The sequence below is a fragment of the Natator depressus genome, chromosome 14, assembly GCF_965152275.1.
Source record: "Natator depressus isolate rNatDep1 chromosome 14, rNatDep2.hap1, whole genome shotgun sequence".
In the NCBI taxonomy this organism is placed as follows: domain Eukaryota; kingdom Metazoa; phylum Chordata; order Testudines; family Cheloniidae; genus Natator; species Natator depressus.
The window spans coordinates 17599372-17622191 of record NC_134247.1 but is presented as its reverse complement, the minus strand read 5'-3'; the positions used below and the strand labels follow the sequence as shown (position 1 = coordinate 17622191).

Here is a 22820-nt window from a genome sequence, read left to right as displayed (position 1 = left end):
ACCACATTTCCATTGTGGGACTGTGTGAAAAGCCTTACTAAAATCAAAGTATCATGGTTACAGCTCCCTCTCCCCCACCCACTAGGCTAGTAACCCTATCAAAGAAGGAAATTATGTTGATTTGGCATAATTTGTTCTTGGCAAATCCGTGTTGGGTATTACTTATCTCCCTGTTATTTTCTAGCTGCTTACAAATTGATTATTTAATAATTTGTTCCAGTATCTTTCCAGGTATCGAAGTTAGGCTGACAGGTCTATAGTTCCCCAGTAGTCTTTGTTCCCCTTTTTAAAGATAGGTCCTACTTTTGCCATTCTCCAGTCTTGTGGAACCTCACCCGTCCTCCATGAGTTCTCCTAGATAATCTACCACGTCTGTCTCACAATTCTGTGAGATTGTTTCGCTGGGTCCTTAAGTACCCTTGGATCAATTTCATCAGGCCCTGCCAACTTGAGTGCATCTAACTTATCTACATAGATTTTATCCTGTTATTTCCATATTTTGGCTTGTGTTCCTTCCCTTTGTTAATATTAATTGTATTAAGTATCTTGTCGTAATTTACCTTTTTAACAAAATAGGCATTAAACACCTCACCCTTCTTGATGTCAGCCATTATTAGCTCTCCTTCCCCGCTAAGTACAGGACCAACACTTTTCTTATATTTTGTAACTTACAAACACACTATAAACAAGTATGTTAGGTTTTTTTTAATGTATGACTTTTGACCTTCCTTGTTTCTTTCTTGTAGGCGTACCAACGTTTACAAATCCAGCAGCAGATGTTACAGGCTCAGCGTAATGTTTCCGGACCTATGAGACAACAGGAGCAGCAAGTAAGTTTAACCTGCCAACTTGATTTCAACATTAGATTCTGGTTTCAGCTGCCTATAAAGATTCTAGTTCATTACTCGAAATCAGTTAGAGTAGCATTAAGTAAACCAAACTGTATTGCATGGATTTATATTGAAAGAGAAGAGTACCAGTGTTACTGAATGCAGTTCTACTTTCCTCACTTTTGAAAGAATGTTGTTGAACTCTTAATTCAGTTAATTCTTTGTTTCAAAGGGCTGGATGTTGTGTTGATTCAATTTAGAAACTGGGGCAGCATGGCTTGTGCACCTTTGTACTATCTAGCTTTTGCTGATTGTTTTTTGTTTCTTTTTTTAATCTTTTGTTGACAGGTTGCACGTACAATCAATAACATGCAGCAGCAGATCCAGCAGCACCAGCGCCAGCTGGCCCAGGCCCTGCTTATGAAGCAGCAGCCTCCCCCTCCACATCTATCTTTGCACCCCTCTGCAGGCAAATCAGCCATGGATAGCTTTTCACCCCATCCCCAGGCTCCCGGCCTACCTGACCTGCAGACCAAAGAGCAACAGTCTTCTCCGAACACCTTTGCTCCTTACCCTCTTGGTAAGTGTTCTTTCATTTAAGCTTCCATTTACAAAAGAGAGGAGATAGTGTTTATATGTTTAATTATTTCAACTTCTGAGCACCTATCCTTTGCTCTAGGTCAGTGGTTTTCAACCTTTTTTCATTTGTGGAAGCCTAAAAAATTTTGAATGGAGGTGTGGACCTCCTTGGAAATCTTAGACATTGTCTACGGACCCCCCAGGGGTCCATGGACCACAGGTTGAAAACCACTGCTTTAGGTGCATTACAGTGCTAAAAATATAAAATACAAGAGAATCTACAAGAATCATGTTAACAAAATGCATATTGAGTTGCTACACAAAATTACAATAATTTATCCCCATCACTGTGGTAGCCCTACACCTAGTCATCATAATAACCTACCTCAACTCACTCCCCCAAAAGCCTGAAAGAAATTATGAACTTAGCAGTGTACTTAGAAAGCTAATTCTTGATTGCACCAAAGGGGGGGAAGTTCCAGAGTCAAGGATCTCTTACAGAAAATGCCCTTCCAGCACTGCTATCACTCTCCTCTTTAAGCTGGATTACAGTGCATTAGATGTCAATGTGTTTATTTTTGTCAGCAGAATGTAGCGTGATTGTGAACCAGTTCCACTCTAACTGAACTATATGGTTTTCACTAAAACTTGCACCAGGAGGATATTAAGGATGGTCTTGTGTGCAAGGCAATTGAGTGGGATTCAGGAGATCTGTATTTTATTTCTATCTGTGCGAGACTTCCTATGTGACATAGGGCAAATAACGTAATTTATCTGTGCCTCTGTCTAATCTTTGTAAAGTGGGGTTGATAATACTTACTTATCTTACAGGTTAGCTGAAAGGGTATATTAGTGTATGCTAGGTACTAGGATGATGACCACCACAAGGTCAAAAATGTGCTTATAAGTATATGAAGGGCCTAAACCTGAAAGGTGCTCAGCACTGTCTGATCTGTTAACTTTCAGAATCTTTTCCTGAAAATCTAAAGATCCCCATCTTGGAAAGATGAAAAGTTCTTCCCTAGAATACTGTCTATGTATTGATTATAAAAATGTATCATTTAGTCTTTATTATAATTTTTAAATACATTAAACGTGACTCTGAGTAGAAGGGCAGCAACTTAAAGAATAACAAATCAGTATTATGCAATTGGTGGCTGAGGTGTTAATCGTTTTAAAAAACATTGGTAGCCCAAAAAATCCAAGGATTTGTTGGAAAGTTGACCAGAATGATCTGTCTCACTGATGGAACATTGCAAATTCCTTGCTTGTTTTAGTTTTGAATTCTAATGCAAAATGCCTTTTCTGAGACAACTAGGAAGAATTAAAGTGGAAATGCCGATGGCATTAAAATACATCCCTATAGTGGGTTCTTTTTCTCATTGTCAATGGTTTAATTTTATCTGAAGTTAGTGGGAGTTTTGGCAGAAATAAAAGGGTGATATTTTTTAGAAGAGTAGAATTTATTGAGCAGCAGGCTGAGACCAGCATGTGGTAAATTGACATACAGTATATACAGAACTATTTCTATCTGAAATCTGAAGTTCAGTAACTCATTTGTGTGGATCATTAAGCACCAAGAATTAATGTTGGGGATTGGGGGAGTATAAATGTTAGGAATATGTAACAACCTACTTGCTTCCCCTAAGCTGGACTGAATCCGAACATGAATGTAAACAGCATGGACATGACTGGTGGTTTGTCAGTGAAGGATACTTCTCAGTCTCAGTCTCGCCTTCCTCAGTGGACGCACCCCAACTCCATGGATAATATATCTAGTGCTGCTTCTTCACTTGACCAGAATTCTAGCAAGCATGGTATGTCAATTACGTTTGTCAATTAGTACTCTTAGGACATGGTGGTCAGATTGGCAAAGCAACCTAATTTCCAGGCATTCTCTATTATAAGAGCTCGTACAAAATACCCTTTCAGATTATAAACTATTAAATTAATACTTTTAAAGAACTTCTTATGGTATAGGCTGTGTCATTATGGTTGCAGAACATGGAACCTTCCATCAAAGCTTTGTTTAAAGATGTTTTTGGTTTGGCGAATGTAGTTCAGAAAAATGAGTGAATAATAGCACCAACTAGAACCAGCCTTAATGTGGCAGGCACTACGCAAACATCCCTCACAGAATTGCCAGTGTACCTCAGTACCGAGCTGCATCACCTTTGCCCTAACTGTAATGCATTTTAAATTCCTTCCCCAACTCCACCTCCAAAATCTTGAGTACGAAATTCCCAGCTCTGCTCAGAGTTGTGATCTGTTAAGATTACTGTGTCCTGCTTCTTTGTCATTAGCAGCACAAATCATTTCACTTAAATGCTAGTTGTTAGCCTGCAACTATTTCTACGTCCCCACATTAACTTGTTGTTTTGTAATTCCTATTCAGAATCACCTTATCCATTTGAGCTTGTTTTTGACAGAGATCTCTGAATTGCTGTTAGCTAACTTACAGTATGATGTGCTACTGAGGTTTTCATCAGATTCTGATCCTGGGAATGCCAAGAGAGACTATCTTGAACTGTGTTAAATCTTGAATAATTGTTTGTTTTCTTACTGTATGTATATTTTAATTACATTACTTAATTTTAAAATTTGGAAAGTTTTAAGGACAAGAAAAATGATAAAATATAATAGAGATGAAAGGAGCAGCCAAAGAATGAGTCCTGCCCCCAAACAAATTATTTTTTTCCCTTCTATCATTTCAGGTGCTATTCCTGGAGGTCTAAGTATTGGTCCTTCAGGAAAGTCCTCCATTGATGACTCTTATGGACGGTACGATCTGATCCAAAACAGTGATTCACCAGCCAGTCCACCTGTAGCTGTTCCTCACAGCTGGTCACGTGCCAAAACTGATAGTGATAAAATCTCCAATGGTTCCAGCATTAACTGGCCACCAGGTAACAAAACACAAAAATATTACCTTAAAAATACTGATGTCACTGAATCTAAGTGTTGGTTTTATTTACTGAATCAGTGTCTGTCTTTTGTGTGGGAGCTTAGAGCAAAGGATAGTAATTTCATAGACTCTTGCTTCTGCTATTTTAAAATAGAATTTCATCCTGGAGTGCCGTGGAAAGGACTGCAGAATATTGACCCTGAGAATGACCCAGATGTCACTCCTGGAAGTGTTCCAACTGGGCCTACCATTAATACCACCATACAAGATGTTAATCGCTATCTTCTCAAGAGTGGAGGTAGAGCAAAAGTCACACAAACACTTTGCACCTCTGTAGTCACTTTGTTTCCCTTCCTTCCAAATATTTGAACTAACTGTCTTACTCCTAAAAAACAACAAGGCTTTCGGTGGCACCTTAAAGATTAACCGCTTTATTTGGGCATAAGCTTTCGTGGGTAAAAAACCACTTTTTCAGATGCATGAAGTGAAAATTACAGATACAAGCATAATCTGTAATTTTCATTTCATGCATCTGAAGAAGTAGTTTTTTACCCACGAAAGCTTATGCCCAGATAAAGCGGTTAGTCTTTAAGGTGCCACCGGACTCCTTGTTGTTTTTATGGATACAGACTAACATGGCTACCCCTCTGATACTTGTCTTATTCCTGTGTTTTGTATATAGTGTTGTTTTTTTTTTTTCGGTAGAGAATTGTCTGTACTACCTATGTGCAGATGAAAGGTGGATCTGATAGTGTTCATGCTTTGCTGCTACTGTTGAACTTCCACCATAAATCTAGACATTTTTGGCCCACTAAGTCAGAATTTGGAGATTCCTGATTTCTTATTGGAAACTTACCACTTTTCATACTGTTGAAAACTCTCAGACTTAAATATGTTTTCTACATGTTTTCCAGGAGATTTCTTATTATGTTTAAATACTATATCTGTTTGGTTTTGCTCTCTACACAGCCCAGCCTTTTCTCCTACTTGACACAGCAGTGAAGTCATAATGCCAAAGTCAGGAAATCACAATTCTTTCCATGGCAACAAATTGACGTCATGAAAACCTGATTTGTGACTTCACTACAGGATCAAGCAGAAAGAGAAGATGGATTTGTATATCCCTAAAATCAGCCAAGAGAGGGTTGGAAAAAAATTATTATATATAAATATTCTTTTCACCTTTCTCCATCCCTCTCCCCATAAGTTTTACTCCAGAATGAAGAGGGATCCTCCCTAAAACACTGAGTCATTGGACTTTAGTACATCTCAACAGGGGTCCATAGCTTCGGAAAATGGACCAAACTAAAGGTAGCTTAGTTGTTGTTTGTGGTCATGTTGTGACCTAATATGTAAATTGTCCGAAGAAAGCAGTCTAGTAGAACACTATAATGCGCAGAGCAGAATTATGGCCAAGCTGTCAGTAGGACCTGCAAGGACTTTAAAATGTAGATTGAGCTATCACAGTCACTTGTGGGTGTTTGCCTAGATTGTGAATCATAGTTATCATTGAAGCAAGTTTCCTGGTATCCTGAGCAGTGGAACTTGAAGCTATGTCCGGTAAGAGGCTGTGGAACTTGAAGGGAGTGAGAGATGACGGGAGGTTTTTTTTATCACATTAAGTAATGTTGAATTTTATCATCTGGAAAGCTGTCAGAAAGTAGTCTTTGTTCAAGCTAAAACTTCAGTTATTTGTGTGTATGAGTAATACTGAATTAACTATTTAATGACTTTAGGTGTTTTTAAGGGAGGGGAATTTAAAAAATTTTAAATTATTTTTACACTGCTAATCAGGTAGGCTTCAAGAAGTTATTTAGCTATAGTTGAGATTCTGATGCATCCAGTATTTTATTTGTGTTGTGCCAACATTAGAGTGACGCTGAAGATGATGTTGTCTATCTACTTTGTACATTTATATATAATAATTCATGGCTCTGCATCATGCAGATCTCATATCTGCGTAGTTAGAAAATGTACTATAACCCTCTATATAAATACTAGTGTATGAATAAATAATTATACTGTTTCTTCGAGTGCTGGTCCCTATGTGTATTCCACACATGGGTACACATACACGTCATACACCCGAGTCCAGACATTCTTCAGAGCAGTGTCCACTGACTCTCACATGCACAGTGGTTTCCCTTGTGCTCCTGACTGAGAGTATAAAGAGCAATGTGGATCAATGCCTTTCCAGTTCCTCCTTACTGTCTCACGGCCTGAATTGGAATCATGTCCTCTTTCAGTGCATAATCTATAAAGTAAACTTGTTGTAAATAGATTTTATATGTAGTTTATTCGTTTTAGTTAGCGTATGTTTATAGTAGGTATAGGATAAGTTTCCCCACCCCCAACCCCCATTCGGTTGGATTATGCCCAGAGTCCCAAATTTAAGAGTTGCGTCTCCTGCCCTTGTTCCTTCTCCAGTAGTGACAAGCATCAGTGGTACTGGTACCACCTGGGTGAAGCACGTATGTCAGCAAAGTGCAATATCTGCTCATCTTTTCCATCCAGAACTAGAGAGGCATGAAAGTTCTGTTGTAGGAAGTTTCTGATGGAGGAGGATGAGGGCCTACTCTCTCCTCCCACCCCCGCCTCCCCCAGTACGTCGGCCTCAACTGACTAGCAGCACCCCTCTAAACACGAGCTTTGGAGCAGAGCCTTTACCACCGAAGCCCAAAGACAACTCCTACAGGGCTCCCCATGAGAGTAAGGGACACTTCATGGGCGCAAGGACAGATCCCCTCAGAGGACTGTTCATAAGAAACCCATTTCCTCCCTGAGCTGATCTAGGTCAGGCAAGACATCACAAATGGAACCCATGGAACTGGTTCTGACAAAGACTCCCAGGTGGGGGGGCAAGGCACAAAAAAAGAGAGTCCCGGCAGTGACAGTGGGACCAAAGCAGAAAGACAGATACACACCAGTCCCTTCTACAAGTGAGGTCCAGGCCCCTCATTAGTACCGCCTCGTTTATCCAAAGACTGACCAGTGGCAACAGATGAGCCACATCCTTCAGTTGTCCCAGCTGGAACTCCCCAAACTCCAGGCCATATGGAGACCTTCATAATTTCAGAGGATATATTACTTCCTTACCTGCAGTCTCCACTCCTCTTGGACCCTGCCCTCCTGAGGAATGTTCTTACCCTGGAGGCGGAATTGTTCTAACTGTCTCAGGAATAGTTACATCCCCTGGGCAGGAGTGCCCCCTACCAATGGTTCCACCAATACTGATGGATTCGTCATCGGAATCAGAAGAGCCAGAGGAGATGGAGGCATCAGTATCTCCGAGAAGGCACAGGAGTCCCAACAGGCACTCGATACCTACCACCCAGATGATAACGTCACTCCTTTGTTGTCTTCCCCACCAGATGACCACCAGCAATACCAGCAGCTATTGCAAAAGGTCGCTAAAAATCCACATATCCCTTTGGAAGAGGTCCAGGACCCTCAGCATTGACTCTTGGACATTTTACAACCACAAGGACCTGCCAGAGTAGCCCTTCCGATCAATGAAGCCCTATGAGGGGTGGTGACCCTAACCACTGTTTGCCAGAAGCTGGGAATGGGCAATGGGATGGGTCACTTAATGGTTACCTGTTCTGTTCATTATCTCTGAAGCACCTGGCATTGGCCGTTGTCAGAAGACAGGATACTGGACTAGATGGACCTTTGGTCTGACCCAGTACGGCCGTTGTTATGTTCTTAAATTAGATCCACCCAGAGCAGTTTGGTACACACGTGCATCTTGTGCCCCATGCCAAAAAGGGCCGAAAGATGCTACTTTGTTCCTGCCAAGGGAGCTGACTTCCTATTTTTCCATCCTGCCCCTAAATCACTGATGGTACGGGCGACCACAGAAAGAATTAGGTTGCACTACCAGACATCCACATTGGTAGAGAAGGGACCAAAGAGACTGGACCTCCTATGTAGGAAGGTCATCTCCTCTGCAGGTCTGCAATTTCATTTAGCTAATTACCAAGCCTTATTAACAAAATACAATTTCAACACCTACGTCAGACTTACGGACTCCCAGTGGAAGACCGAGCCCAATTCCAAGCTTTTCTGTTCGAAGGAAAACTAGTGACAAAGTTGACTCTCCAGCTGCAGTAGATGCTGGAGATACTGCATCCAGAAGTTTGGCCACACAGGGCTGGTCATGCGAAGGGACTCCAATTGTTGGGGTTTCCTAGAGAGGTCAAAAACACTATCCATAGACTTTCCTTTCGACAGGTCCCACCTGTTTAACGAAAAGTCCATTACACTTCAGCCCCCAGAAGAAACCAGAGACAGCCCTTCAGGCCACAACCACCCCCTGCAGATGCTCCATATTATCAGTGTCCACCTGAACCTCTGGCAGCTCCTACTTCCACAGCCTCTGCTTATTCCCAACCTCAGGCCAAAGGCCATTTTTTACATGCAGGTTGAGACTTGCTCACCACTGTTCATGACACTTAGGCCTTCCCCTGTCAAATTTGGAGGTCATGTTACCCTCTTCACCTGGAACAAGATCACCATGGACATTTGGGTCCTGGAGATTATACACCAGGGATACTCTGTAGAGTTTCTTTCCTTCTCCCCTCACAATCTACCTCCCCAGTCCCCCTGCAGGGACTACTCTTATCACCATTCGCTATACACCGCTTGTGGGGACTACAAGCGTGGTTTCATTCAACCTACTGACCAAGCAGAGATCACATCGACTCCAGATGCCAGTGTTTTTCCTGACATGATGTAGCATTATTTCTAAAATGCCTAGAACAGCGCCCTAAAGAAATTAAAGGAAAAAGATCGGAGAGAGTAAGTGATGCCCAGCAGCAACACAGTGTAGTTCTGAATTATCCAGGGGGGTTTCTTTTTAGATCTTCTCAGCTTCTAGTTTCATCACGAGTGTTTCAACAAAAAGAGCAAGAGCTACCTCCAGAATGCCCCTTCATTTACCTATGCACAAGTATTGGATGATGATAACTTGTGGAGTATGTTTAAGTTCAATTTTATATCTAAATGGCTTTCTCTCCTCCTCCCCCCGGCCAATGAAAGGGTTCTGTTGTGGATGATCTCTATACAGATGGACCTTTTACCATAGTTAATTAATTTCAGTTGGTCCTACACAAAGGTCTCATATTACTGGGAGGCAATGTTTGTTCCAATCTTTATTTTACAGAAGTTTTACAAAGAAACATAATCAAGTAAGTTCTAATAATTTAGCTGCACTTTAATACTTACAATAAGTTGTGCTAAATGAATTCTTCAACATAATGAGCCACTTAGGGAGAGGTTTTACCAGAGAATCCCTATCCATAGCTGTCTCTAGCACAGTTTCCAACAGAAATTGCACTAACAAACACAAAAGGGCAAATTCTGTTCTCCTTAGTACTGCTGTAAATCTGGAAAAAATTGCCTGGGTTTCAACCATTATTCTGAATTTGGAGTTGTATAAATAAGAACAGAATATGGGCCATCTTGTTTCATTTTTAGTTTTGATCTTACTGCTATAAGATTTTGAACAATATATTTTGACCTCCTTCATATAAACATGAGGTTCATCGAAATTCTATTAAATTTAGAATGTCAGTCAATCATTTATACATTGGGAAAGTAAGAATACAAAAACCAATGCTATGGAAAGTGCTTCAGTTGTGTGTTACTGTGAAACAATCTTTCAGTTAGTGTGTAATAAAATATTATTTGTGTGAATCATCCAAATTGTTTCAGTATCACAAGGTTTAAAGTAGTTAGCCTGCAAGGTAGTGATGGTTGGTTATTTTTGAAAATTATTTGTATCTGCAGTGTAGCCCCTGGAATCACCACTAAAGTTCTCCCCTCCCCGCTCCCAATCTGAAATGGCACCCCTCTCTGGGCTACCAGCTTCCTTGCACCCTCCTTCACTCTGAGCATTGCCTGCTAGTCACCCATGTGTGGAATACACATAGGGACCAGCACTCGAAGAAGTAGTGGAGATTACTTACTGTAACTGGAGGGTCTTTGAGATGGGTGGGCTCTGTCTGTATTCCACCACCTGCCCTCCTTCACCTCTGCTTTGGATCCTGTTGGATTGTGGTAAGAGGGAACTGGAGAGTCATCAATCCATACTGCCCCTTATACCCTTGGTCAGGAGCACAAGGGAAACTACTGCGCATGTTCAGGTCGATGGATGCTGCTTTGAAGAATTTTTGGATTCTGGCGCATGGCGCACATGCATACCCACATGTGGAATTACAGATAAGGCCACACATCTCGAAGAATCTCCAGTTACAGTAAGTAATCTCCCCTTCTCTTTTAAATGGATTGTCAATATGCATTACCATTCTAGGGGCATACATGCTCCTTTGAGACAAACCCCTATGGAAAGCAGTGACTCTGGGGCTCACTAACATGCTGTCTTCCTTCATCAGCTTTTTCCTTTAATTTGTGTAAGAATTAGCATTGTAATGTTAGCTTAGCTGTTTGGATAGCTTTTGTCATTGCTTAATACTGAGGTGCCTGGTCCCATGCCCAGTTCTGAGCACATTTGTCAGCACCTGTTCCTTCAACCCTGGTCAGATCCCTTGGAGTCTGAGATTATATTATGGCATGCCCTAGTGTAAGAGATTGACTTACAAGCTGTGCATCTTGTAGTACAAAGAAGACACTGACAGACTGGCATTTCTGATGCCTAAAGTACCTCAGTGAAGGTCACTCACAGGGTCAGAGCATGGCTTGTAGTCCTTTTATCCTTCATACCCATAAGGAGGCAGATTCCAAGCTTTATTCCCTGTTCTTGGAAAAGCGTTGCTGGATGAATCTGCTCTTAGTTAAAAAGCCTAGCTATTTAGAATCGGGGCTATTTTTGGCACCAAATAGATTTCTGAATCATGGCTCCTAGAAATCCTCAGGTTCAAATAAACTCGAGGAAGGGCAATGTGTTGTGCTTGGCCTTAACCTCTTACTCCTTGATACAAGAAGGAAGATAAAAATGAAAAGTCATGACTAAATATAAGAATTTGTCACAGAAGTCACGGATTCCGTAACTTTTCAGAAACCTCTGTGACATTTTCCCTTCAGTTTCAGCCCTGTGTGTGGGGCAGCAGAGGCAGAGCGATCCTCAGCCACTGCTGGCAGTGGGTCCTGGAGCACCCCACACACACACACAATAGTGGGGCTTAGGCTCTCATCCCCCCTGTGGGGCTCAGGCTTCAGTCGTCCCCACATCTCTCTCACACCATTATTTTTAGTAAAAGTCACAGGTCATGGGCTTCCAGCATTTTTGTTTATTGCCTGCAACCTGTCTATGACTTTTACTAAAAATACCCGTGACAAAATCTTAACCTTAGTCATGACTATTCCTCTGGGTATTTCGGAATCCCCAAGGAAGGGTCTGTTTTGAAAGTAGGTTAGCACCAGCGGAGGCCTTGGCATTGAGGCTTCTTGGCACTGACAGATTCCTCTGTGTTGGTGTGTGTGTTGGTGCCCAGCAAGGTTGGACGGGTGAAGTCTAAGCAATTTGTTCAACTTTTGTTCTCTTCTTGCCTACCTTCTCAATGCCAGTTTAACACTCAATCCCTGTTGCTGTAGTGGAGGTGAGGAATTAGATGACACTCACGGTTGTCCTGTCCATTTTTTCCCCACCTTCTTTGAAATGTCAGTCTCCCATTACCATTAGGCAGTTTGAGGTATCCTAGAAATTGAGGCCTCTGGCCCAGGGATTTTTGGTGTCCATTCTGCTGCCATCAGGAAGGGAGTTTGAAACCCATTCAATTGTTACAAGGTCAAAGGTCGAGGTCCAATCTTTATTTGAAAATTGCCAGTGATGGAGAATCCAGCACAAGCCTTGGTAAGTTGTTACAGTGTTGAATTAGTCAAATGATAGATCCCTCATACATAGCATTCTATAAAGATAAGGTGGTTCCACAACCTGTTCTAAGTTTCACCCAGGTGTTAAGTTGCAATTTGGATGGAACTATGCATATCAGTGAGTCCCCTAGACTGTTTGTTTGTATCATCTAGGAAAATAAGCTGAAATTCCCTTTAATCTCCCCCTTTTCCTGTCCATAATGGCACCTGTGGTAGTTTGGGGGAGTGTGGCTGTTTATTCCCCCCATGCCCTGGACTTTTGCCTGCTGCCTGTCTTGGGAGGGTAAGCTGACATGGCTGTCTGAACCCTTCTTCTATCTCAGTGTTTAATCTTCCCTCTGTACATCCCACCAACTCCCACTCCCCTTACTGGTTCTGCTACCCCTGCTTTCCAGCAAGCTAGTTCACCCATAATAGATGGGCTGCTTCCCTTGTAAACCTTGCCTCCCTACGGTGATGTCTGAGACAGAGCTTCCTAAGGCTCACTCAGAATAGCAGCAGGGCTCCCAGGTGTTCTGGAAAACTTCCCCAATTAATTTATCAGTTCTTTTGAGCTATAACTGGTGCTAATGCTCACTTCCCTTTTTTTTTTTTTTTTTTTTTTTAAAGGTGGGGGTATTATGTTTATACCAGTACTTCAGTCATCTAAAATTGGGGAGCTATACTGACAAACAGGAAGAAGAAAGATAATTGACCAGTAACTGTAGTGTAACCATAGATCCTCACTTCCCACCACCATTCTTCTTCTATGTCTTCATTTTAGATTCTGAATACATAGAAGGAACTGAGGGACAGTTATGGCTGAGGATCCCTTCCATGCCTTCAGGTCTTGAAGGTTCAATTCTGCATGGAAGCATTGTGCAACCCCAGCTGCTTTCGAGAGGGTTCCGACTCAATGGCAAGAGAGCATGTGCGTCCCGATAGTGTTAATATGTACTGACAATATACTGTGAGAGCTCGGTTACTGATAAGCAATCTGTCTATAGGCTGTATTCATAGTTTCCATTCTACTTTGTCTTAGGAACAGTTTGATGGCAGGAGTTTAGATGTGCAGCAGCCACTGGTGCCACGTATTTATTCAGTTTCACTCAAACTGACATTAAAGTCAAGTTGCAAGTGTCTGTCTTCTGGGTGCTGTATAAATCATTAGTCTCTTGTATCATCAATAAAGATACAAAACAAAATATTTCCTAATAACAGTGCACCAGAATTAGGCTTTTGTATAACATATCATCTTCTAAAGAGAAACAATTTTGTGTCTTCTGAATTAATATATTACGTACACACGGTATGTGTATATATGTTTTGAATAATGAAAATCACTCATAATATGCTGCTAATTGTGGTTGATTGCTAGAGTGGATACTTTCAGTTCATAGCCTCCCATTCTTTGTTCTGACTGTTCTGAAGGTATTTTATTCCATGTTCCAGTCCCTACTTTTGGTACATCGTATATTTGTTAGCGAGTAGGAAGGTTTTGGATGTATATTTAACATTCCTATAAGGCAACCTGATGACAAGATAGCTCCTAATTTAAGTTGTGTGAGTTTGTCGAGCACACGTAGAATGATTTGCCAACTTAAGATGGTTTCAAGTTGTTTCTTACTATTGCTCCTTTGATATATAGCTAGTTTTAGAACATTTTTATGATATACACATTTATTTTACCGGCTGCAAAACCTAAATTTGCAAAATACCTGAGGGTATTTGTGGGGATTAGGGCATGGGGAGAAGTGCTTACTTCAGCAGTTTTAAGGTATCAAGGATATTTGGTTGGTTTTACATATACATTCATATTCATCCACAGTTGCTGGTGCTTAGATAGGCTGACAAGCATGTTATAAAATGCAGATAGATAGCTTCCCTCCTTCAGATCTCACTTTAACTCTGATGTCCCAAGAGTCAGATAATCTTAAAGGAAATCCAAAATATGTCTTCTGCATGGGCACCAACACACTTGCCACTCTGGTGCCAGCTTTCTTTTCTTTTATACTGAAGAATTCTGCTTCACTTTATCATGCTTTCTATAACATTCATTCATGGTTAGAGGAAACTGGTTGCCTGGTTTGTATTTGCACATGATGTAGTTAGAATTGCTTATTCTGCAGCAAATACCATTTTGCCCATCTTTCTTAGTTGCTTCTTTGCTGGTTCTGCAGGGTCATCCCCAACATCATCTCAGAATGCCACGCTGCCTTCATCGAGTGCCTGGCCGCTTAGTGCCTCCGGCTACAGTAGCTCTTTCAGCAGCATTGCATCCGCACCTAGCATTGCAGGTACGAGAAATGGCCTTTCTACTTTCAGCATCCCTCTCCATCCCCAAAGAGCAAAGGCCCTGAAAAAGTGCTTTCCTCTGGTTATTATAATAGAACTACTGCAGACTTCATATCTTTTGAGCACTGTGCTGCTCCCATGGCAGCTCTGCAGTGGTGAGCATTTTAAACAGGTGCCTGGAGTTGTGAATATCTGATAAGGGCGCTAATGAAATATATATTCAGCCCACTTCATACCATGATGCTACCACTTTATTTTGGCATTCATACTTTTTCAACAAAGTTTATTTTTGCTCCAACTGTGAGGCAGAATGTTCTCTGCGAGAACTCAGTGGTAACACTATTGCTGGATCTTACCAGGAAAGGTTGATCTGAAAGCTATTGCCAGTAAATTCAGTTTTGCCTGTCCCTTTAGTTAAGAATCTGCTATAAAGCTCTAGCCCTGGTATTGTTAGGATTTCTTTGAGTCCAGCAAGCTGTAGAAAAACTTTTAAAATTTCCAAATTTAAGTACTAACACAATAATCAAGGCTTCATATTTTCCACTGCAGTTAAAAACTTTCTAACACAAACCAAATGCAAAGCGATGCAATCCTGTCTGCCTGAGTCTGCAGACAGTCTCAAAAAATAACAAAATCTTCAGAGTACTGAAAGCTGGAAATGTGCAGCCAGTATAAAATAAATATAATATAACAATACCCACTCTACTGATTGCTTAATTCCTGTTCATATTTAGTAAATTAAAAACCTCATTTTAATTTAAGTGAAGCTTGAACATCCAGGGACCTTAGTGCAGCATTTAGGTTCACGTTGCCACAAAGCAAAGGGGCCTTGAAGGAGGGTAAAGTAATGGCTTGCTTATCTCTTAATTTTATCTGCCATGCATATTTCCTTTTTATTTGTTTGGTTTTTTGCTGTTACATCCTATCTGCATGTGAACCTCATAAGAATCAGTGACATAGCAACATCTAACTTTTATTAATGCACATTCGTTATATGTTAAATTGTAGGCCCAGCTGCTGCTACTAGTTCTAAAAATCAAACTTTCAAATTTCTTTTCTCAATCGGTTACTTGAATAGTATTAACAACTTCCTTTTTGTCACTGCAGTTTGCACAAAAATATGGGCCTGACTGGCCTCTGACTTTACACCAGTTTGACTCCGTTGACATCAATGGAGTTGCTCTTGATATACATAGGCGTTAATGAGAGCAGGAGAATCAGGCTCTATATCTTTGGTATGTGTGTAGCTACATGAAAGACGGGCAGATGTGTGGAAGCTTAACGGTGAAATGTTTCAGAGATGATCATTTGACAGTGTGCATTTTGTTTGGTAGTGTCTATATTTTGAGTTGGTCCTGTTTGTGTTATTGACACCAAAATGCTAACTTGTCCTTTTTTTGTTTTAATGTTTGTCTTTTGAAGTGTATAATTTTAGGTCATTATAGTATGTTTAATAAAACTCTGGTTTGACAGAAATTGGAATAAAATAAGTATGATACTAATATAAATGAAGGTAGGATTCAGAGCATAACAAAAAAGTGGTCAACAAAAAGTTGTAAGAAGTGGTAGATTGCGATGTATAGGGCTTTTCTCGTGAAGATTGTTAGTGTTTCAAAGAGGAACTTGTAAAAGAATCCATACGCCTGATGCATTTATCTTTGATTATTCAGCAGCATAGGAAATTTTGCCCTTTCTACCTCTTCTGGAATCAGCTTAATACTGAACCATGAGAACTCATGTGTGCTAATTTCTGTATTTTAAACAACAGTGGTTGTTCCTTCTTGGGTGCAGAAAGTATAAACTTCATTATTTTAATAATTTAGGCTAAAAAACTTAGAACATATACAGTAATGATTTTATTTTTGATTTCAGCTAATCAGACATAGTCTCTAGTCTTGTTTTATGGTTCTTTGTCCTTTATCAGAAAGAGAAGTGCTGGGAGCCACAATAGAAAGCGGACAGTAGTAACAAATGTCAGATACTAGCAGATTATAATTAATGAACAGCCTTGAGGATCACCTCTTCACTTACTGGAGTTGCAGATTGTTCAGATTTTTTTTTTTAGCTTGCTTACCAAAAATACATGAATTATGTTTCTCTGTTGCAGGTAAATTGTCAGACATCAAGTCTACATGGTCCTCTGGCCCAATCTCTCACACACAAGCCTCTCTATCCCATGAACTATGGAAGGTACCCAGAAACACTACTGCTCCTACGAGACCACCTCCAGGTTTAACAAACACCAAGCCATCATCTACCTGGGGTGCCAGCCCACTGGGTTGGACCAGCTCTTATTCCTCTGGTATTCCTCTGACTCCTACATTTTATAATATTGCAATGCTCTGTTTGCTTTTATTTTCCATGTTACAGTAGTATGGTACTATGGTACTTTTGCTCTAGTACTGTGCTCCAGGTACTTGAGGTTCAATAAACACAGAGTGCATCAACTCTTGTGTTGAAATGCAGGTCTCATTTTCTATCACATAGGATGGCTCATTCTCAAAATAGAGTTATGGGTTAGTAGGGCATGTTTCCAATCAGTGGGGAATAATTTCACTACAACAGGGGTCTTTCTTTATAATACTTTTGCTCATTTTTTCTAAATACCTTGAGACCTTTTTCTTGTTTTGTGGCAGGTGTTTTTCTGTGAATTGTTGCAAGACTTCAGTATTAGCTAATTAATCAGTAGAATTTATTACATAGAATAACATCCACTGCTTAATTTGTGCCAGGGCTTGCCAGGACTGAGCCCCGGCACCTCTAGGCTTGGCAGTTCATAGCTCCGCCACCTCTGGGGTTGCCACATCAGTTTTGAAAGTAAAAAAACTGCTTGAGCCCCAGCCCCTCTTTCATTACAAATTAAGCACTGTACATCTCTATAGCAGGGATGCAAAACATCCAGGACCTGATTATCCCATCAGTTTTATGACGGGGCCCCCAGACAGTAAGGTATACGTTCTTTTCTGTTCAATCTGTTTCTTTGGCTGTCATAATTTTGTTTATACACAAATTAAAGGGGGAATGTGTACATAATAGCTATATACTCTGTGTGTTTGTTTATCAAAAAGCGTCTGCATCAGAAATAAATGTCACTACTGACTATTTTATCAATCATCTTCCCAAAAAGCTGGGAATTAAATGTTCTCCCTAATTGTCAAAGTCTGTCACGTCCATTTTTTCTTGGGAAAAGCCCACCCGATGGCTACAGAGCGTTGGTGCAAGGATTTCATCTACAGCCTCAGTATTTTTACCAAAGTGACTTTAGAAGTACTGCAGTTTTTCAAATGCCACTAGAAAATGTCATCTCTGTTGCTTTTAAGGTATTACCTGCTGGCTAATTCCAGTGTAACCTGAAGGAAGTTTTGGTGAAATATCAGCTTTCACAAATATAGTGTCACAGTGGCCGCTTATGAAAGATACGATGGCAGGAGTGTGAGAAATCCCACTGATCCTTCAGAGCCAACTGGGAGCATTCTAATCATCGAGCTCCCTCCTTTCATTCCAAATAAGAAAGGAAAAGAGGATGGAGATAAATTGGTTATTGGATTGCTCATGAGCATGTTTACAATAGCAGTTGCATTGCTAGCGTGTTGTATCTTGCACATTCTTTATTCCTGATGAGTTTGATTGTTGTATTGTGCTCTCACTAAGGTATTAAATTGTTCCCTTTCTGGATTTGATACAGGTTCTGCCTGGAGTACTGACAGTTCAGGAAGAACAAGCAGCTGGCTGGTTCTACGTAACCTCACACCCCAGGTAAGCAGAATAATATTACCGACTACGCAAAGAACCATGCTATACTTAAGAGATGGTAGGAAGAATGCTTATCAACCTCGTCATTTTGGTCAGCTGCAATGAGTATATAATAATCATCTATGTAGCAGTAACAGTAATATGTTGAGATAAGCCAACATAGTGGATTTAATGGTTTTAATGGGAGCCATTGTGGCCTAGTGGATAGCGCACTGGATTGGAACTCAGGAATCCCTGGTACTGTTCCCAGCTCTGCTACTGGCCTGCTGTGTGACCTTGGGCAAGTCACTTACCTTTCTAAAGCACTTTTAGATCTGCAGGTGAAAAGCAAGAGCAAATCAAATATGAACTCTGAGTCTGTATAATTAGTCATTCCAGTGTACATCATTTATTTGTTTAAAAGTTAGTGGTGTTTTGGGGGCAAATTCAAAGATTTAAAGTCCAATTTTTCTGGGGTTTCTGCTATTCTCCCCAGTCTGTCAATTCCTCTGCTCCTCTCCATAGTATAATTTACATGGAGAGGCATAAGACTGAAAGCAGTGGGATCAGAAACCAGGAGATGTCTTGGAAAAACAAGCTTTATTAATATAAACTATTTATGAACAAGCTGGATTCCCGACCTACCCTTGGTAGGCATGTAGTGATAAATATTTTTATATTAATTTAAAATAACTGGCTGGTTCTTTGTGCTGAACTGTACAGAACTTGAAAAGAAAAGATTACCTCCTCCTTTTGAAATAGTGACACATCTAATTCCATTCTTTTATCTTGTGGGAGGAAACTACATTTGCACTCTATGTAAATATTTTCCTTTATCATTTAAAGCCTCTTCCATTAACAAATATACTAAGGACAACTACAGAAAAACAAGTCAACTTTTTTCTTCCTCTGCAATTAGATTGATGGTTCTACACTGCGGACACTGTGTTTGCAACACGGCCCTCTAATTACATTCCACCTGAACCTGACTCAAGGGAATGCTGTGGTCCGCTACAGTTCCAAGGAAGAAGCAGCCAAGGCCCAGAAGTCTCTGCATATGTACGGTTTTTCTCTTCTTTTCCTTTTTTCTGTAAAGTAGAATCTAGTACAGCACCTGTTCTCCTAAGCATTTGCTTGCTATGTCATTGAATTGCTCTGCTGAATTGTTTGGTGGTGTCTTGGAAATTATCTGTTAGCAGAAATTGTAGGAGAGCTGCATGAAGAAAAGTATTTGTGGACTAAATACATTCAGAAGTAATGTATGAAGTGCCATTATAGAAATCAATGGTAGGTGTTCACCATAAGTAGTGTGTTCATTTCTGCTCACACCACCTCGAAAAAGATACAACAGAAATAGAAGGGACCCAAAGACAGTCAACAAAAATGATTAAAGGCATGGAAAAAATTCCATATGCAAAACAGAAAAGACTAAGACTGTTTAATTCACAGAAAAAATGAATAAAAGAGGACATGCTAGATAGAGATAATCAAAATAAGAAATGGTGTAGAGAAGGTAACTCATGCACTGGTATTTACTTTTTCCCAAAGAGACTGCCAATGAAACTGAAAGACCTTTAAACTAATGAAAGGATCTTCTTTTTAAACTACATTACTAAAAGGAAAAAAAACCTGTGGAACTCATTGCCACAAACTGTCATTGAGGGCAAGATCTTAGTAGCTGTCAAAAAGGAATTTGGCATTTACTGGGATGAGAATATACATAATTACATTAGATAGATTTAGAAATATAAGGAATATAAATCCTAATGTTTCAGGACATAAGCCCACCACTAATTGCTAAGGATTAATAACGTAAAGCACTCTTCTCTGAAGCATCTTATTCTGGCCACTGTTGGAGACAAGATACTGGGCTAGATGTAACACTGGACTGATCCAATATGGCAGTTCCTATATTTCCCTATACTTTAAAATTACGGGGCAATAGTCACTCCAGATGCAAAGTTGCAGCTAGCTTCCCATGATGAGCCTCATTAGATAAAAGAATAAAGTGTATGTAATATAGAAAAATTTGCATAATGATATGCATGGTGGTGTTGCTTTTTAAAGTTTTGACCTTTCCTTAATTAAAGACTGTGTGGCAGCATTCAGAACAGATAAGGTCAAAAATTGCCCTGACTTAATGATTTCAGTTTAGATGTGGGACTAAGTTAGAAAGAATTCTATCCTTTAGGGGGTGTTTATGCTGTAATTGAAAATGTAGATTTAAAAATCAGTGTATATTTTAAAAGCGTATACAGGACATCCTCCGTGTTCTCCAAGGTTTCAGAGCCATCCATATAAAGGAGGAATTTTGATTAGCGGGGAAATAATGTTAGTACATATGCTGCTAAGGACATGACAGACCTCTGCTTTACAGAGGTTGGATATTGGGTTGTGCTATATGTATTGTGTGCAGATACAAAAACATATTTGTTTGGAGGGCAATAATGGTAAATTAAAAAGGGATTTCAAAAAGTTAACAAGATTGTAACATAATACTAAAAGACTTCAGCTATCATTTCACAACTGAAACTCAAATAATGGCTTACATGCAATTGTTTTTAGAAAATATGAATCACTGAACTGGCATTCAGGAGACTCAGGTTCCAACTCTACCAGTTCTCAATGTGTGACCTGGAGCAACTCACTTAACCTCTCTTCCTCATTTTCCCAACTTGTAAATTAGGAATAACAATGCCTACTCACATTTGATACTATGTAAGCAGGCTCTGATACTTGTAAAAATAGTGTCAGTTGTATCCCTGTGTTTCACTGTGTTGTGTTGTTGTTGTTAGGTGTGTTTTGGGAAACACTACCATCTTGGCTGAGTTTGCTGGTGAAGAAGAAGTAAACCGTTTCTTAGCACAAGGCCAGCCACTGCCACCCACCTCCAGTTGGCAGTCCAACACTGGAACCAATCAGACTCGTATGGGCTCCACGAGCAGCTCTCATGGATTGGTACGGAATGATGCAGGCCACTGGAATACTCCCTGCCTGGCTGGCAAAGGGAGCAGCGATTTGCTCTGGGGTGGGGTCCCTCAGTACTCAAGCAGCCTTTGGGGGCCCCCCAGCACCGATGATGGCAGGGTTATTGGCAGCCCAACACCTTTGAATACTCTGCTCCCAGGTGATCTTCTCAGTGGGGAGTCCATCTAGGAAAGAGAGAAACAAAGTGGAAATAACAATCATCAGCACTAAAGGAAAAAAATGTAACCCTTTCCAGTCCAGGGCTTCACGAAGAATCCAGCTTTAACAGATCAGACTGGCAGCCCTTTTTAGTACCTCTGTCCAATATCGAATATGAAACTCTGCAGAAGTCCTTGTGAACTGTTAATGAAACAGTATGGGCTACATTTGGTCAGTGTCACATGCTAATGACAGGTTTTATTTTTTTCATGGCTTATTATTTTATGTCTTTTTATGTTTGTATGGTGTTTTTAAAAACAAGGTATAAAAGCTGCTTAGAATAGTTCTATCATGAAGGGCACTTTTCAGAATTTGGGCTGGAAAGGGTTATTATGTCAACTTTGGGGGGAGGGAGAAAATGAAAGCCTATTTTAAATGAGCCTGTGACTATTATGCACATTACCAGAGGCGGACCCAATAATCAGAAGAGAGTGGAGTGTGATATTCATCTTTGGTACAGAAAAGTAATGAATCCGAATGGTAACTATTGACTGTACAGGTTGAATTGGAGGGTGGGGGTGGGGTATCTGTGTCCACATCTCCCATGGATCTGCCTATGCACATTACCCTTGTTTCATTACTTTTTCATGTCATTTTTTAAAAACCCCCCAAAATATAAAATGTTAAAAAAAAAAAACAAAAAAAAAACCACATATCAAACATGCAAATACTTGAATCCAGCAGGCCAATAACAAAATGTGAACACTTTCTAATTATTACACTTCCAGGTTGGCATCAATACACACAAAACAGGCTCTAGGAATTTTTTTAAAGTTCATACAATGTGTTTGTGTTGGAACAGATGTATGTGTGTGAGTGAGCTTGTATGTGTGTGCGTGTATGCGCGCCCGTGTGTGATTTAACAAATGTGTGATTTTTTTTCTCTTATCAGTATATATGCTTTTTATTTGCTCATTGGTCAAACGTTTAATTGTTATTAGCTTCTAACTTTGCACTGAGTGTCCGCAGCCCTTCTTGTAGCTAATCCTATGTGTTTAAAAAAAAAAAAAAAATTGATAGGAGGGGCCGGCGACAATTCATGTGTAAATGTTTACTCAAGGACTCTTATTGCGTTTTAAAAATTACAGTGTGTATCTCTGGAGAATAATATGTATATCTACCTTTAGCGGCTTTTTATTGTGGACTAATGCAAGAAAATTATTACCGGAGTATTGCACCATTTTCCATTCGGAATATAAAGTTTAAAAAAAATACTCTTGTTGAACTGTGGCCATAGATATTTGTAAAGAGTGGATAGTTCCCCTGCAAGCAGGAACACAAACAAGCACTTGGACATAGTTTTGACTGCTTTTGGAGGAGTCAGGAGTTTTGGCTCCCACCTGTTTACAGACCTTTTTTTTTTCTCCTTCAAACTTTAAAATAAAAAAGGAATTAAAAAAAAAAAAAGAAAGAAAAAAAAAAAGACTTCCATCGTAAAGAAACCTATTTTCAGAATGAAGATATGCTACTTCAGAGCTCTG

The 22820-nt window shown here is 40.1% G+C and overlaps 1 protein-coding gene across 18 annotated transcripts in view; it reads left to right on the top strand.

The window, feature by feature from the left end:
- Positions 1-22007, top strand: part of TNRC6C (trinucleotide repeat containing adaptor 6C) — a 584197-nt gene extending 562190 nt beyond the window's left edge. For 14 of the 18 annotated variants that reach the window (XM_074970980.1, XM_074970983.1, XM_074970988.1 and 11 more), the window contains 11 exons: positions 747-830; positions 1179-1410; positions 3059-3226; positions 4124-4315; positions 4469-4612; positions 12911-13057; positions 14307-14423; positions 16529-16723; positions 18107-18177; positions 19073-19212; positions 20949-22007. In XM_074970980.1, the coding sequence (XP_074827081.1) occupies positions 747-830; positions 1179-1410; positions 3059-3226; positions 4124-4315; positions 4469-4612; positions 12911-13057; positions 14307-14423; positions 16529-16723; positions 18107-18177; positions 19073-19212; positions 20949-21309 (1851 nt within the window). In that variant the 3' untranslated portion in view covers positions 21310-22007. The remainder of the gene's footprint in view (positions 1-746; positions 831-1178; positions 1411-3058; positions 3227-4123; positions 4316-4468; positions 4613-12910; positions 13058-14306; positions 14424-16528; positions 16724-18106; positions 18178-19072; positions 19213-20948) is intronic. The other 4 variants (XM_074970986.1, XM_074970989.1, XM_074970991.1 and 1 more) reach the window with 2 other exon arrangements.
- The last annotated feature ends 813 nt before the right edge of the window (positions 22008-22820 follow it).